This window comes from Olea europaea, chromosome 19 (assembly GCF_002742605.1).
Source record: "Olea europaea var. sylvestris chromosome 19, O_europaea_v1, whole genome shotgun sequence".
NCBI lineage: Eukaryota > Viridiplantae > Streptophyta > Magnoliopsida > Lamiales > Oleaceae > Olea > Olea europaea.
In genome coordinates, this window is record NC_036255.1 from 2,475,601 (window position 1) to 2,493,591 (window position 17,991).

The 17,991-nt window shown below is 35.3% G+C and overlaps 2 protein-coding genes across 3 annotated transcripts in view; one reads left to right on the plus strand and one right to left on the minus strand.

Annotated features, from left to right (window-relative positions):
- Positions 1–8,642: 8,642 nt before the first annotated feature.
- LOC111368482 (tubulin beta chain-like) lies at positions 8,643–10,937 on the plus strand. Its single transcript, XM_022989736.1, has 3 exons — positions 8,643–9,319; positions 9,713–9,982; positions 10,090–10,937. Exons 1-3 carry the CDS (start codon positions 8,926–8,928, stop codon positions 10,758–10,760), a joined length of 1,335 nt encoding a protein of 444 aa, XP_022845504.1. The 5' UTR covers positions 8,643–8,925; the 3' UTR covers positions 10,761–10,937.
- A 122-nt stretch (positions 10,938–11,059) lies between these two features.
- The window catches only part of LOC111368481 (probable serine/threonine-protein kinase At5g41260), a 17,209-nt gene continuing 10,277 nt past the window's right edge, over positions 11,060–17,991 (minus strand). For both annotated transcript variants that reach the window (XM_022989735.1, XM_022989733.1), the window contains exons 9-13: positions 17,562–17,647; positions 16,483–16,671; positions 15,399–15,551; positions 14,200–14,313; positions 11,060–11,901 (exon numbers count right to left, since the gene is read on the minus strand). In XM_022989735.1, the coding sequence (XP_022845503.1) occupies positions 11,650–11,901; positions 14,200–14,313; positions 15,399–15,551; positions 16,483–16,671; positions 17,562–17,647 (794 nt within the window). In that variant the 3' untranslated portion in view covers positions 11,060–11,649. The remainder of the gene's footprint in view (positions 11,902–14,199; positions 14,314–15,398; positions 15,552–16,482; positions 16,672–17,561; positions 17,648–17,991) is intronic.

Here is a 17,991-nt window from a genome sequence, read left to right on the forward strand (position 1 = left end):
TTTGGAAGAAATTCTGACCTAAATCATATTTAACTACATCATGTGAATGTACACCAATATGTGGATGGTGATGTATGGACCGGTTCTTAGTTTAGGAATAAGTATAACATAAGGAAATTTCTCACCTTTTTTCTTTTTTTTCTTTCTTTTTTTTGTTAAATAACGGGAGAACAACCCTTCGGGTGCATATTGGGTAAACCCTCGAGCTGACGCAATAACTTACAAATCACGTCAGCCAGGTAAACGGCATTAGGCAAGCTAGGTGTGACAGGTTCGATCGAGAAAGTGTTGGTAGAGAGAATCGAATTCGTGACCAAAAGCTTTCGCGCTCACTTGCTTCATCCACTCGACCATCCCATGAGGGGCAATAAAGAAATTTCTCACTTTTTTTTAATAAAAAGGTAATTAAGTATCTAGGATTCAAATTATATAAAAGTCTTTCTTGCTATCGAAATAAAAAATATATGGACATAAATTGAGTTCAATAAGATTTGAGCCCATATCAAAGGTTTAGAAGACATGTGTCCTATCCATTAGACAATGGATGTTGTTTATTCCAATAATTTACTAATTCTAATTATAATACATTTTAGAATTCAATTCGAATAGAATATTTAAAGAAAGGAAGCTTATCATTAGATCTAGTAGAATTGTTTGCAACTTTTCTCGCTGCTTGGTCAAGTTAAAGACTGTTAGGGCTCATTTGACACTCCTTTTTCTTTTACTTTTCCTTCCTGTGAAAGAACTTTTGGGGAAAGTTATCTTAAGTTTTGTATGAAAGCTAATTCTTAAAAATACTTTTCTAACTACCAAAAACAATTTTATAAAATTAGCCAAACAAGTTCAAAAGTAGCTTTTGTATCTCAAAAACTCTTTTTGACTAAGTGTTAAGAATCCGATCAAATAATTAAAGAACGAGAAAATATATGTAATATGAAAATAATGGATTACATAACAAACAAGATTTGTGTGGAAGAAGAGAATTTACTTTACCAAAAAACTAAAATTGTCTTTACAAGATTTAATTCTCTCAATCTAAATCTAAACAATTCACTCAAGTTTATGATATATACAACAATGATCTAATTGTTATCTTGAGCCTATCTTAATTCACTTAAGAGCCTATATTTTGTGGAGTATTTATAGGAGCTAAATATTGGAGTTATAGATGAAAAAAGAACGCAAAACCTCATCAAAAACCAAATAGGGGTGAAATTTCCCCCACAGTTGTCGCTACGCCCCAGCGCCAGCCTTTCTACCTCCTCTTTTTGGTCATGACGCATAGGTGTCACGACTCGGAGCCTAATTGCCGAATCTCAATCCCAATGCATCCAAAATACTTATCCATTTTAGAGTCATTTTCTCAATCAAACTCTCAATCCATGATGAAATTTGATCCCTTATCAAACCGGACTTCTAAAACAAAATTACTTGAGATTCCTCGACGAATCAAACTTCCAAATCATATGGAATTTGAGTTACCAAGCGTAACAAACTCTACATTGGCACAAATTTCACAGGAAGGAATTAAGTCTTTGCTCTCACTTGGCCCCCATTATTTCAATTTATAATTTTTGAAATAATATTTTTTTGAGAATGTGTGGTCGAAAAATAAAGAATTTTTTTTTATCGTGTAATATTATTTTATGAAAGGTCGTATGGTTGAAAATACGAGAAAAATTATAATTTGAAATAATAGGGGCCAAACAGGGGCTCACTCTTCAAGTTATTCTCCAACTCCTCCACCATGCCCCTTCCAGGCATACCGTGCCTTTGTCAGGCATACTTAGAAACTGTGAACTAAACTCAAGCCCTACTTACCAATGGAACTACCTTGTGTGCCAAATTTACGGGAATCATTCTATTTATCTCCAGTGTTAGCCGAGTCACCAAGACTACTTGAATCACCATGAGCACTTCTAACTCCACACAAGTTGTCAAACCCGCTCAAACCACCATAAGCGACATAATCAACAAGATCACAACTAGCTCCACCTGAGTCATTAGAAGATTTTCCAATATTATTATTCGAATCACCACGAACAAACTGATCACAACCAACGTCGCCTGAGTCACTGCTTATCAAACCATAAGTTGCAACTACATCTACAGTGACTGCCGAACCTTCAACACATAATCGGGACTTTCTCCACCCCCTTAACACAATCCGAGCACCCTTGCTAACTTTCAGAACTCCACCTCTACCAGTATTACCTATACCCAAGAAAACTAAAAGTGACTACATTCTTGTTTGTACCTAGAACATGTCGAACTTGGTCAAGTGTTCTAATTATTTCATCAAACATCTTGATTTTAACATTACCAATTCCAACTATTTTACAAGGCTTGAACACTTATGAATAGTGTAGGCCAAATTAAGAATCCAATCATCGTCAGGTTTGGAGTCGCTTTCAGTAATCGCCTAAAGATATCCATCACCATCTTTTCTGCAACATTGACATTATCGGAATTTCCTGGTTGTTCCTTCTAATTTGTAGTATGAAACGATTTATAACAATCCCTCTTCATGTGCCCCTTGTTGTTTCAATATCAACGGACTATATCACTGTTACTATCCTTGACTCTGCCCCTTTCACGACCTCCTGTCTTCCTCTCACAAATAAAAAGGCCTTCTGCTTGGGCCTCAGATTCGACAACCAGATGCTTCATCTTCTCACTGGAGTAAAGCGCATCATATACCTTTTCAATAGTGACAGTATCCTGACTATAGAGAATGATATCTCTAAAAGTCACATATGAAGGCGATAATGAACATAACAATATCGGCCCCAAATTCTATTCATCGTACTTGACCATCATGGTCTCTAAGTCAACAATGATTTCCTTGAACGCTGATAGATGATCTTCCAAATATCCACCTTTCGTCAAGTGACGAGAATATAACTGCTGCTTCGAGTGTAACTTACTTGCCAAGCTCTTTCTCATGCGGAGCTGCTCCAATTTTAACAATCACCCAGCGACATTTTCTATGTCGTGAAGAATTTGATTCAAAAGATGAAAATGAAGATGTGATAGGGCTTTTTGACCCTTCCGTTCTCTTCTCCTCCACAGTCATTTATGCGGGCATCTATCTATACCCAACAAAGCATCGTCAAGATCTAATTGAACAAGAATTGCTCGCATCTTGATCTGCTACAAAGAGAATCTGCTGTTGAGATTCAAAAGCGGAATCTCAAATTTCATAGTTGTCATTCCTGAAAGAATTGATCTTGCTTCAACCTTGTTTTAATATCCAATTTGGACCTCCTAAGAACCCACCGAAAACCTTCAACTCTGATACCAATTTATTGAAATTCAGCCAAATAATTAAAGAACGAGAAAATATGGGCAAACATGAAAATAATGGATCACACAACAACCAAGATTTTTGTGGAAGAAGTAGAGAATTTTTAATACTAAAAAACTAAAATTGTCTTTACAAGATTTGATTCTCTCAATCTAAATCTAAACAATTCTACCAAACTTCTAATGTATATAACAATGATCTAATTGTTATCTCGAGTCACTTTAGAACCTACACCTTGTGGAGAATTTATAGGAGCTAAATCTTAGAGTTATGGATGAAGTAGAACACAAAATCGCGTCAAAAACCAAATAGGGGTGAAATTCCCCCCCCCCCTCCCCCCCAAAACAAGTGACACCTTGGCGCCCTAGTGCCGACACTTCTTCCTCCTCTTTTTGCTACCGGCGCCTAGGTGCCTCATCTCTGTCACAATGCGTCGAAATCACTTCCTTATCCATTTCAGAGTCCTTTTCCCGGTCGAACTATTAATCTTTGATGAAATTTAATCCCTTAACAAACCGGATTTCTAAACCAAAATTATCTAGGTTTCCTCCATGAATGAATTTCAAAATCACATGGAATTCGAGTCACAAAACATAACCAAAAGTCATGTCAAACGAGCCTTTAGTTGAACATGTTTTCAATCTTGTTCTCAAGAAACAAGTGACCTGTTTCTATATATTCTTATGCTCGAAGTCGGAATTTTGTAAGATCTCTTTATGAATCACCTTGGTTGGGCTCGCAATCCTAATGTGCTCCCATTCTCCCACTGGCTTCCCTCCACGTTGCATATTATTTTATATTTATGAATGGATTTTACTAAGTGTACATCGGGGTTGATAGACCCCTCACAAGAGCGCGGCCCACGTCCAATAAAAAATCGTGGACCTTCCTCTTGTGAGGGGAGCTGTACACCGCCAGTGTATATTTAACAAAATCCTTTATGAATCACATTGGTTTCATCATTTTTTATGGAGGGATAATTTTTGGCACATTTAATTCTGCTTATTAAACATGCATTGAAAATCAACTAAGAATTAAATACTGACGAGGATACGCTATCAGAGCCAGTTATAACTACTCGCACGTCTCTTTGCATTCTTCTTAGTTTAGAACATGTAAGTACAATAATTAAACAATAACAACGATGAATTCCTACATATGTGACATGCTTTTATAGGAGATTTGAACCTATGAATCTCTAATGGTTCTATTAGTATGTCTTTATAAAATTGAGGAATAAATTGCATGTAATATTATTCAAATTTAGCGTCACAGGAAAAAAATTCAATAATATAAGTTGTCAAGTTTTTAGCCGATGGGATTTGATAAAACATGCAACAAGCGATATTTCATGAGATTAAGATCAATTGTCATTGCTAATTATTAGGTTAGCTGTACTCTCGTGTAGCAGTTAACGCTTGGTGGATAGGGCGAATCCCTTCCTTAAATAGATCGATGCTTGTTTGCTTCCTTAATGAATGCAATTCCCTTCAAAACTCTCTATTTCCGACCCTTGCCATTAATGAAAATTATGTTGATAAAAATAATGAATTGTCAAAGACGACGCAAGATAGATGTGGTTCAGCACCTAGATAGGTTGCCTTGGGGAACAAGTGATATTATGGTAGTAATTTAGGTACAGACAGGTTATCTTATCTCATAATTATCATCTCTTAATCAACGTTAAGTCTAAACATTATTGGAATAAAATATGATTTTGGAAATAGTGCTTTAAAAGCAACAAGCTGTAGAATCATGATCTCTACACAGTAATCCTGTCTTATTCTCTAATCTTTTTCTAAATGCTAAAGCAATAATTTAATTTACTAGTTGATCCCTGAGAGAGAGAGAGAGAGAGAGAGAGGAGAGAAGGGTAAAAAGGAAAAGGAGTAGATGCATAAAAAATATAACCAAAGGGTAAAAAATTTCATCCCTAATTTCATTTAAGTCGTTGAACCTTATTTTGTCACGGTTGGAATTAGATATGTAATTTTATTTCAATCGAGTCATTCTAATATATTCTTTGTTCAACATATAGAAAAATTGATATAGCATATAATTTGTGTTTGGATGAAATTTATTTATGCGAAATGAACATCCATGTCATTTTCTCTGATTAGCCCGCTGACATCACGAGAATGAGTGACTTGATTGAGGCAAAAGTATAATTCAACTAACTTAATTGTAACAAAATAAAACTAAGCGACATTCTTAAAATTGCACATGAGTTTTTGGCCAATAATTTGAAACATGCCGTATACGGCAAAATGTCAAGTATATCTTTATTTAATGAAACACAAAATGTCAAATAGGGTTTTGCTCCTATGACAGGGAGGCTGACCATGCGGGACCCCCTCTATTTGCGGGGTTCCTGTTCGCCTCCTTGTTTTCCTAGCAAAACCCTGTCAAATATATCTGTATTATAAAATCCTACTCAACTATATGATCATTTGAGTTGAGTTGACATAAATCTAAATCCTACAAGCTATTCTCCTTGCTTTTGTTCTCCTCATCTATATTAATCTAAATCGGCGTGATTTTATTTTCTTTGATACCAATTAAATACAACGTATTATTCTATTAGAAATAAAATAAATATTGCCAACCATCCTTTTTATGAGAACTGGAAATGAGATGTGGAAAGAGACAATTGGCTTCAATAATTACACACTCCAACCTCTCACCCTCTCTTCACAATAAGATGTTATATCACTCCAATTGGTACCTAACTTTATCAATAAAACAAGTTTTTTCTTCATAAATTGCACAAGATATAAAAAAATAAATAATAATAATAATAATTTGCTTTGTACTGCCAAATAAAAAAATAATTGACATAGAATTTGTAGATTATTGCACCTATTAGAGATCATATGACTAGGCATGAATTTTTTACTTATAGCAGTAATGCTTTTTCATATGCATGCTTGGGCAAATAGTAGTTTTATATTTGATAAAATAGCCCAAAGGGATTATGATATGTTGGGTGTGATACAGTAATGGAAAATTGTGTCTCATTCGAATTTTACCGGAGTTAACTTATTAATCTCATAGTATTATTTAAATTTAATAAACAATATGTTATATAATAACGGAATTTTTTATAAATCAACAATTATTATTAGTTTTTTAATGATATCTTAAGAAAATATAACATAAATTAATCATATTAATCAAACAATTAGGATTAATTACTACCCAATTAATTAAAAAAATAACATTGCTTTTATCAACTGTCAAGACATCTTCTTCTTTGTCCTTTATCCTTCACTTTTGTCGAGTAATCTTTGTTAGGATGAATACCCAGGATGATGAAAGATAATAATATTCAACTTAAAGATTTCACTCAAGAAATAATGTGATTTTACAATAAAATAGGAACGGAGAATTACAAGATGAATTTCAAAGAAGAGTTACAAAGTATCACAAACTCTCTCTTTCTTTCAATAACAAATTCTATCCTTCATCCTTACTTAGTACTCAATTGTTTCAGCACATACCCAATGAACACGCACGATGAATGAAGTTGTAAGATGGTTTGCACTGCTTGCCACTTTACAAATACAAGTTGCATTCTTCGAGTGAATTACCCAAATGGTCACTAAACTTTGTAAAAGGTTTCTAAAGGGTCATTGAATTTTAAAAATAATTCAATTAATTACTGAACTTTGCAAAAAATTTCTACGAGATCACTAAATTTTAAAAATCACCTAATTCATCACTGAACTTTGTAAAAGGTTTCCGAAGGGTCACTAAATTTAGTGACTCAGTGACCCCTCGAAAATCTTTTGTAAAGTTCAGTGATCTTGTGGAAGCCTTTTGCAAAGTTCAGTGATGAATGGGGGTGATTTTTAAAGTTCAGTAACCCCGTGGAAACCTCTTGCAAAGTTCAGTGATGAATTAGGTAATTTTTAAAGTTCAGTAATCTCGTGAAAACTTTTTATAAAGTTCAATGACCATTTGAGTAATTCACTCTACATGCTTCCTATTAGAAGATTAAAAAAATCAACATGACTTTGACCATCCAAGAGGATTTCTTCATGTTTGACTTGGTAGCATAACTTGTTTGAATTTTATTCTTATAGAAATGAACAATTTGACAACTACCTTATTCTCTAAGAAGTAAAATTAAACTTTGTCTTCACCTCTATCAATCTTCTTCTCTATTAAGGGATATAATTTCACATCGAATAAAGATGAAAACATAGACCAATTTATAAGGATTTAGGCTACTCCTCTTAAGATGACCTTTTAAGATGATACCCCAAATCTTAAAATGGTATCAGAACCCATTAAGATAGAACCCCAAATCTTAAAATTTATAAGGTTGACCTTTTAAGATAGAACCACAAATCTTAACATGGTATCAGAACCCATTAAACTCTAACGAGCGATTCGATCTGATTAAAACTCAAAAAATGAGCACACGAATTTCAAGATTAGTCTACTCAAACGAGCCACCATCTTGCGGTGGAATATTAAAGAATATAATTCCACATCAAATATAAATGAAAATATAGACCAATTTATAAGAGTTTAGATTATTTCTCTTAACAAGGTTGACTTTTTAAGATAGAACCATAAATCTTAATATTCCATACTCTTTATCCGGCACTACTTGAGAGTCATTCAAAAATCTCTCAAGCACCTACGTCTCCAAGTGGTAGGAATAGGACATAGAAAAACAAGAAACAATACAAGAGATGTGAGGTTGCTAGTCAGGGACGGATTTAGGGGGGGACTAGCTGGGCTGTAGTCCCCCCCTCTACCGGCCCAATTAATATTTTTTTGGGGGTAATTTCCCCTTTTTTTTTGGTAAAAACAGATTTTTAGTGTGTAATTTTTTTTTTCACGTATTAGCTCGGCTTGAAATTTTTTAGTCCGGTGTTGAATTCAATTTTGGATCCGTCCCTGCTGCTAGTGTTAGGTGGAGAATAAGAGGTGAAAAAAAGATGAGATAGGTTACGAAATTCATCTAATATATTTTACGTATCAGCTAAAAGGTGGGTCGTTCTAAAGAAAATTACTAAACAGTGTTATTTTTTCTTCTCTCCCCAACTTGAATTAAACAAATTCCTTTAAACCTCAAAGCAAATATCAAGAACATGGTAAAAATCAGGATGGCTTGACTTCTATAAATGAGTAAAGATACAAAAAGTATTGCGAAGGATAGAACCGTAATTTGGGACGTACGAAGCCACATGAAAGTGCATGGAAACTGGTTGTCTTGTCTCCTTCCACTTCCAGCTCACAATTCCTGTTCGATCTTTGACATTTTCTGCATATCCATGCCCACATGAAAAATTATTGATTGTATTTCTCCATTATTGTTATCTTGTACGTTTGGTATGAGTATTCAACTGGACAATATTAATTAAGAACGAACAGTAAATTAGAAACTTGCTCTTAAGTTCTGTCGATAGAGTTTTTCCAACTGAACATGCACCCAAAACCCAAAAAAAATATCAATGTCTTAATCACATAATATCCATCCAATCTTCACTACAAAAACCCTGTTTTAATTCATTCCTCCATGCCCTCTCCCTTCACTCGTTGCCCCCATCAAAGTTCCAAATTCTTGAAATCCCATTTCCTTAAACTTTGATTCAAGAAAAATAATGAGAGAAATTCTTCACATTCAAGCTGGGCAATGTGGCAACCAAATTGGGGCCAAGTTTTGGGAAGTAGTTTGTGGTGAACATGGAATTAGTCCCACTGGAAATTATGTGGGAAATTCTAGGGTTCAACTGGAGAGGCTGAACGTTTATTACAATGAAGCGAGTGGTGGGAGGTATGTTCCAAGAGCTGTGCTTATGGATCTTGAACCCGGAACCATGGACAGTTTAAGGACTGGTCCATACGGGCAAATTTTTAGGCCTGATAATTTTGTTTTTGGGCAAAATGGTGCTGGAAATAATTGGGCTAAAGGGCATTACACTGAAGGAGCTGAATTGATTGACTCTGTTCTTGATGTTGTACGCAAAGAAGCAGAGAATTGTGATTGCTTACAAGGTATGAGCACGATTGGCCCGGCTTAAAAGGGACGCTACTGCCAAAAAAGCAGAAAAATTCGCTCTTAGGCTGAGTCAAACATATACTATTAATTCTGTTAGTGTAGCTTTTCTTGGTAATGTTTGTTTTTGCAATTTCCTTCGAATCAAACCCCAAGGCTAAAATACTTGTTTTAGTCCAAAATTTGTTCCAAGATTTTTCATTTTTAGTGTGTTTAGTAAGGTGGAATAGACAGTACTATAGAAGAAAAGGCTGCTAAAATTTTATCCACAGTCATTTTTAGTCTGTCGAGTACCGTGTACCTAAAAATTTTTGCACTGTTCCATTGACTCCTCTATCTGTTGCAAGATTTTCATTTTTATGTATTGATCAGACTGTTTCATTGTGTGACAGGATTTCAAATTTGCCATTCACTTGGAGGGGGAACAGGTTCGGGGATGGGGACGCTGCTCATATCCAAGATCAGGGAAGAGTACCCTGATAGGATGATGATGACTTTCTCGGTGTTTCCGTCGCCCAAGGTTTCTGATACCGTGGTCGAACCCTACAATGCCACCCTCTCCGTTCACCAACTTGTTGAAAATGCTGACGAGTGTATGGTTCTTGACAATGAAGCACTGTATGACATTTGCTTCCGCACACTTAAGCTCACAAATCCAAGCTGTAAGTTACAATTAGTTATCCCGTTTGCTCTTGTCCACTCTTATCGAGTTATAAGTCTTATGACTAGAGTATTAGTTATAACAAATTGAATATGTCTATGGTTGCAGTTGGTGATTTGAACCATTTGATTTCAACAACTATGAGTGGAGTAACATGTTGTCTTCGCTTCCCTGGCCAGTTGAACTCCGACCTCAGAAAATTGGCTGTAAACCTGATTCCATTCCCCCGTCTACACTTCTTCATGGTCGGTTTCGCACCCTTGACTTCACGTGGATCGCAACAATACCGAGCCCTCACCATTCCCGAACTCACTCAACAAATGTGGGATGCCAAGAACATGATGTGTGCAGCCGATCCACGCCATGGCCGATACCTAACTGCCTCAGCCATGTTCCGCGGTAAAATGAGCACGAAAGAGGTTGATGAGCAAATGATCAATGTACAAAACAAGAACTCCTCATACTTTGTTGAGTGGATACCAAACAATGTTAAATCGAGCGTTTGTGACATTCCACCAACAGGGCTTTCTATGTCATCGACATTTGTTGGGAATTCTACGTCAATCCAAGAGATGTTTAGGCGCGTTTCCGAGCAGTTCACACTCATGTTTAGGCGCAAGGCTTTCTTGCATTGGTATACTGCAGAGGGAATGGATGAAATGGAATTTACTGAGGCTGAAAGTAATATGAATGATTTGGTTTCAGAATATCAGCAATATCAGGATGCAGCTGCTGATAACGAGGAAGAAGTTGATGAAGAGGAGGACTTGGACCATTAGGAGTGGAGTCAATTGTTTGATACATTGTGTTTTGATGTTCTTCTCAGTATGAATAATGTTTTCTTTTGATTGTATTTGTGAGAGTTATTATTATTATATTGTTTTCAACGCTTGAATATAACTTGCGTAAGTTTGTATTTTTGTTCATAAATGAATCATATTGTTCACTCTGAGTCACTATTGCAAATATGGCATCTCGATTTTCAATAAACTGACCTTTCTAGCAATGAGTCGCCTTGACCGATAAAAAAAGATTTGTGTAGTCAAATATTAAATTTAATGAAAAATGAAGACTTAAGTCCAAAATATTGTTAAATCCCATAAAATGATCCATGGTTGAGCATGATAACAAGTCGCAGAGAATACTTATCCAATGAACTCTCATAATTAAGTTTCATTTTCAAGAAACTCGACTACATGAATATTTTTGCCATACAAATAAATGATGCCCACAATAAACCTTCTTAAGTAACAAAGCAACCAAATCCAAGAAAAAAGCCAATCTCAGATGACCAAGCCATGTAACACTGTACATAAATAATGGCATAGCAAGTCTCTCGAATCCCTTTCCAACTCGAAGATCAATCCTTTATCAACATGTAATGCACACGAATGGCATTAAATTATCCCCTAGAGTTTGTTATTCGAAAAGGTCAAACAACTGTCCATGAGGGAATTTTGACTACCAGACCAAGCAGAAGAGAAAGAACTGGCTCAATGATGTCGCAAAAAAATCCTTCAGCCGAGATAACTGGTCATGGATGCAAATGATGCAGAATGTTCTTTTATATGTTGCTCATAGAGTCGAAAAGGATTTTATATACAGTCCAGAAACCAAGAGGCTCGTGATTTATAACTGTCTCGGGGAAAATTGTTGGCCAAATCCCCTCTAATTTCTGGAAGTTGTTTTCCTCTTGTCTTCAAGTATTGAACCCTCTTTGACTGCGATTTGTGCGTCGTTCTCCTTCCCGAGAGCAAAAAGAGCAGCAGCTTGTAGATACGAAGCTATATGCCAAACGGGAGAAATGACTTGTGCTTGTACTGCATCATTGAGGGCTTCCTGTGGCATATCACTCATGAGATATGATAAACTGCGGCGTGCAAAAACAGTTGGCGAGACCATTGTTCCAACGTCAATAAACTGCAAGAATAATTACAAAAGAGCTGCCATTGTTAGACAACTGATAATATTCAGAGTATGTAATCTTTGCTAAAAGTATTTCAAATGGATAGATTGGTAGCAGCAACAGTACCACCAAAAAAGAAACTAAACTAACGAAAGAGATCAAATGACACTTTTCAAGGTAAGTAACACCCTCCAGAATTATGTGGGCAGCAATTCCAAGTAGGTAGGTAGTTTAGGAAGACCAGAAAAAAAAAATAATAATAATAATAAAATATATATATATATATATATATATATAACAAACCCTTCACTTTCAGGTCAAATTCATTTTTTCACTTGAGGCTTGAAACATGCACAAACTTAAAGAATGGATGGGTGGCAGTGAAACTTGAACTTTGGACCTTTGTCCAATTTGAAACCAAGCTGAATCACCTAATCTAAAAGCCCCAGTTAGCCCCATACATGTAACCTGCTATTAGGGAAAGAATTGCAATATCTAAATGACGGTGTGCAATATCGGATATCCATTTGAAAATGAGTAGTTCAGATAGAATCGAACTTTCGATCGATCCTAGGACTTGGCATCCTATTGGATGAAGACATGGTCTCTCTAGATCCCACTGGATTTCATTTGGAGGAGGAGCCTTATAAAGATCATATTGATTCTTATCAAAGAAAGACAGAATTAACTGAGGCTGTTCAAACAATCATAGGTCAATTAATTGGTATTTCCATTGTGACAAACTTTTGACCGAATAATTTCTTACATTAAATTTTCGTAGTGACAAACTTTTGATTGACTGAATGATTACTTACATTATATATGAATAATATCAATTTAAAGATGTAATTAACCTAAGTATGATGGAAACAATTATATACATATTTATGTTAAGTCATAATCTTCGTCAATCTCCATGATCCCTGTTGGCGATCTCTTTTGATCTCATTGACATCCACCTCAAATTGATGCTAGTAAAAGCATCATTTTGCATTCATAAACTACCGACAAAGACAATCCTCATGCGACAATGAAGAGACCCAAATTACAGCAATCATCTATGAACTCTATAGCACGGACACTTTAATTAGGATAGCATGTCCATGTCCGACACGTGTTAATACCGACACTCCTCGGACACTTTATCGTAAATATTTTTCATTTTTTATTAAAAATATTATATATTTGTAACCTAAAATTATTAGTAAATAACAAATAGGTACTCATATTTAAAAGATTTCAATAAAAAAAATTAATAACAAGTATAACTAAACTTATATTATATAAATGAAGATTTTTAAAGAATTTAATCAACGTGTCGACGATGTGTCATGTCAGTACTTTTTTGAAAAATCACGTGTCAGTATAGTATCGGACACACGTATCCGTGTCTGTGTATCATAGTCTATGAAAAATAGTGATGATGATAGACTCAAGAACAAAAAAATAGTGCAGAAATATTCAAGAACTATTCCTAAACCACTCTAAGAACACTCCAAAACTATTTCAGAGAGCTTACACCCCAAGAAGAATTTCCAAAAAAATTCTCAAAGTGAGCTGAACACACACAATGAGCTCTATTAGTCGAAAGAACTCAGTTAAACACATAATTCGGATTCCGACAAAAGCTCTAACAGCCAATGCACCGACCAAAATCCAGCAATATATCGCTGACCAAGATGCTGTAGTTTGAAGACATTCCACTAAACAACCTCCACCAAAAACTCAAAGATGATACTCCTCAATGCACCAAAGAGTCACAAGTCCACAAAAATTATGTCAATTGTCGACCACCACAAGAAACACACGAGTCACACGTTGACCAACAATTCTATCAACAATGCACAACCACAAGAAACCCACACCTGAAAGGCTAAGTTATGACCAAAGAAAACTGAGGATTTAGTAAAAGTCTACCAGGCTCTGATACCGTGACAAACTTTTGACTGAATGATATCAATCTAAACATGATAGATATAATCAACCTAAACATGATAGATACAATTATATACATAATTATGTTAAGTCTCAATCTTCGTCAATCATCGTGATATTCATCAATTTCCGTGATCTATGTTGGCATTCTCTTTTGATCTCATTGACACTAGTTCAGCAAAAGCCGAACACCACACAAAAATCACTTAAAAGGCTTATTTCGTAATGAGTTTTATTTAAAGTTCTAACCTGAGTGTAACATTCAATCACTTAAAAGGCTTCTTTCTTTGAGTTTAGCAAAAGCCGAACACCACACAAAAATCACTTAAAAGGCTTTTTTCGTCTCCATTTTAATGAATTCTATTTAGAGTTCTAACCCGAGTGTAACATTCAATTGCAGGCCCAAAGTCTTTATGCCGGAAAGCCACGTCACCCTTTTTCTTTGAGTTCAACGTTTCCTGCATCTGCTTGGTCCACATCTGGAAGGAAAGCTGCACTCAGCAAAAAAGTGATGGTGAGCAAGACATGTATAGCACAGGTTGCAATCTGAAACAACAGTTCAAATGAAAGCTGCAATGAAGTGCATAAGAATTGTGAAATTGGAAACAAAATTCAGGTGTGGAATGAAATATACAAACATGAAACAAATAGTCATTGTGCAAAATCAACCAGAGCAGTGCACAATAGAGATAATAACACGTTCATGGTCAATCAAACATAGGCACCATGTAAATACACAACAGCTGATGTTACACAGACAAACTATATGATGAGGACTTATATCAATTGACATTAGAGTCAAATAACCACATGAGAGCACATAAAAATAGACTAAAGGAATAAAGAAAGTCTCTGTGTAAGGCAGAGCTTCCAGGAGCAGGGACACATCATTGCAAGTACATATGGATACTAAAAGAATACAGGCAAGGACAGTTCAATATGAATTCCCTTAATGATTGCTCCATATTTGCAAAAAGCTCCCATTGGGACAAAATGCTAACGTTTACAGATATACATGTCGATGCATCAAGTCTTTGCTTCAAAGCCTGCTTGAAAACCAAGAATATGGCAGATAACTTCTGGGCTTGTACACTGGACATCACTCCACAACCTGGCTTGCCACAACAATTCCTCATTATAGAGGGAAACTATAATGCTACTTTAGATTATTGAGGGGTGAATAAATGTCGACAATTCATGCCAACCCCAAGGATCAGAATTGACTTCAGTAATTCCTTAACGTCATTTTTTCTGTCGTGCAGTGTCATGAGATTTGTTACGTAACATATATACACTGTTAATGAATCACAGAAACCTCAAGCCTAAAATCTGCATTTTTTTTTATTATCAAACAGTGAATTGAAATCCTAATAGAAGAAAAGAATGTCTAAAGGTAAATCTCAAATTTGGGTAAAGCATATCAATCAAACAACTCCTGAAACAACCAGGAAATCTCATAATAAAACTAGTCCTTTTTTTAGGACCAAAATCATGCGGCACCAACAGTAACTTTTTGAGTGAAATTGAATCTGTGCTGTATCGTGAAACTTATAAATCTGATCCATCAGAAACAAACCTCAGCTGCTGCTCCCTCATCATCTTTGTAGCCAAGTTTTTCTAATATCTCGTGGATAGCAGTCAAATCCATTCTTAAACATGCTTCACCAAGTGCAGATAGAGGCATAACCTCACCACTATGAGTGATACCCATCAACACATGAGAAGGTACCTGCAAAATGCATTTAGCACAAGGATCAAATATGACAGATACAACTTCATATACTGTGCTAGATTAAACAACTTCATTCACCAAAATGCCATAATTTTACTTTATCTATTCTGGTTTGAGTAAACAATTATACAACGCCCATAAAAACAAGAATGTGCGCAAATTAAAAAGCAGTGAATAGTAAATTGGTAATATCCAATTATTCAATTTATTACTCCTGATTATTGCTCTCAACGTTTTAGATAATTTTCCTGTTGAAACTGTAAAAATAGCTGCATGATATCTTTTTAAGATAACACTTGTGCTAGATGTAATGAAGCTGAGAATAACATTCACAATTTTAACTCTTTCGTAAGAACTGGACACGTTAAACTAGATAATTCATATATCGACATTTCAATGGAACGACTAAGACAAATGTGAACTCAATTGCACGGGAACTTCTCCAAAAAAGAGATGTGCCAACTAGAAAATATGCACCAAACTCTTGGAAAGAAATTATGACAAAATCTCTTGAAGTGCGTGTAACCCAAGAATCAGTAACAAGACTCTAGTTTTTCAACAGTCAAAAGTTTAAGCTCATATAGTTGTAATGCCAAGAAAATAGTCATTAAACATACGCCAAAGCTCCAGATGGATCTCAAAAAATTTATCATTTATAAGTAAAAGCTAGGGTAAGCGAATACCTATAAACGTGATGAACTGTTGAAAAATAAAAATGTAAGCAAATACCAACTAGAAAATGCATACTAGTAGAAAGGTGAATCAATAATTTAGGAATTATCATAAGCAGGTGATAGTTCCATAGTATAATGACCTATTTGCAATCTGAGATTCTACAATATCTGCAGATAATTAAGTGATACTTTAATAGACTAGAAAGACTTCAGCTCAAAAGGCTACATGCTATTCCATATAGAGAACAGCCAACCTCAGTTTCCTTCTGAAGAGGAATCAATGCAGCAACTAATGATTTTGGATTTGGCCTCTCACGGGGTTCATACTGTAAACATCTTGATGCCAAACGTACTAACTCAGTTCCATGATCATTAGAAAATTGACCTTCTAAGCAAGAATCAGTCAGCATCTGAAGATTCCTGTCCTTTATCAAATCAAGGGCCTGACAGGAAATGAATAGAATCAGGACTAATAAAAAGAAAATGTCAAAGGCGAGAAGTTTAGCCTTAAGGAGTTAAAAGTATCTACTAAATCAGATTTGTGAACAAAATCAGATAAAAGAGAATCTCTTGGATCCATCCAACAGACTTAAGGCAGGAAATCCTGCGGTGAAGCTCATATTAACGTGCCTAACTAGGATAACTTCAACACCTGGCATCTTCTTGTACAATATTGTTTATAAATCCACTAATCTTGAAAGTTAATTTACTTAATCAAGTCTCCGCACATCCTCATTGGAAACAGAACAGAAAAGGTACATGGAAGCTAGATGTTCGCAAATCTGTCGTGCATGGCACATATGCCAAATTATCTCTTTAAGGTTCTATCAGGCTTCACTAGTTCTATGATACTTCAAATATCAAGAATCATTGATGATAGAAGTCAGGCAAAACAATCATTGAGAAATGATAAACACAGTACACTGGGTGGGTAGGGGATATACAGACATACACAGATCGTTAGTTATGATGTGTGACTCCACCGTATGTGGAAATGAACGAGTTCATTGAATGTGAAATGGAACTACATGTTGTTTTCGCTCATTGGGAGGTAACATTACATTGCTGCTAGTATGAATCATTACTCAAACAAATTAAATGACACCAGAGAACGGTAATAAATGCAAAGGCAGTAGAGTTCATACAAACAAGATATGGTGTGACTCCTCAAAAATGTTAACAATTAAGATTTCAAGAAAATACTTTTTGGCTCATTGACAAAAACATTTTTTCTAGGAAGTAGTTTCTAGATTAATTTTCACGAGACAGTAAACAATATAATAGCTGAGTCAATTTCACAGTATCAAGATAAACTAAGCAGGTAAAAACTTACATGGCTAGGAGGAATGTGTTTTCCACTGAGAAGATCAAGCAATAGTGTGCCAAAGCTATACGTTACACTGTCAGGAGTAACTCTTCCTACAAAAGTTAGAAGCTCAAAATAAACAAGGCAGTAATTATCTCATAAATATAAGTGATATAGTTTCTAACAGATACAGGAGTTAAAAAAAAATTCAAAACACCAAATTCATGGTATGATAGATGCACAATAATGGATATTCAAATCAAAAGAATCAAGCCAGTCTGTCAGTCTGAACATGCCTCAATCCCAAGTTACAAATCTATACAATAAAGGATCAAGTGTTTCAGTTTATTCATAGAATCTAATTTAAAACAAATTGTTTAATAAGTAGGTGAATTATCAATGCTACAATCAGCGAAGAAACAACACAACCACACAAGCCCCATCTAAACCACCCCTC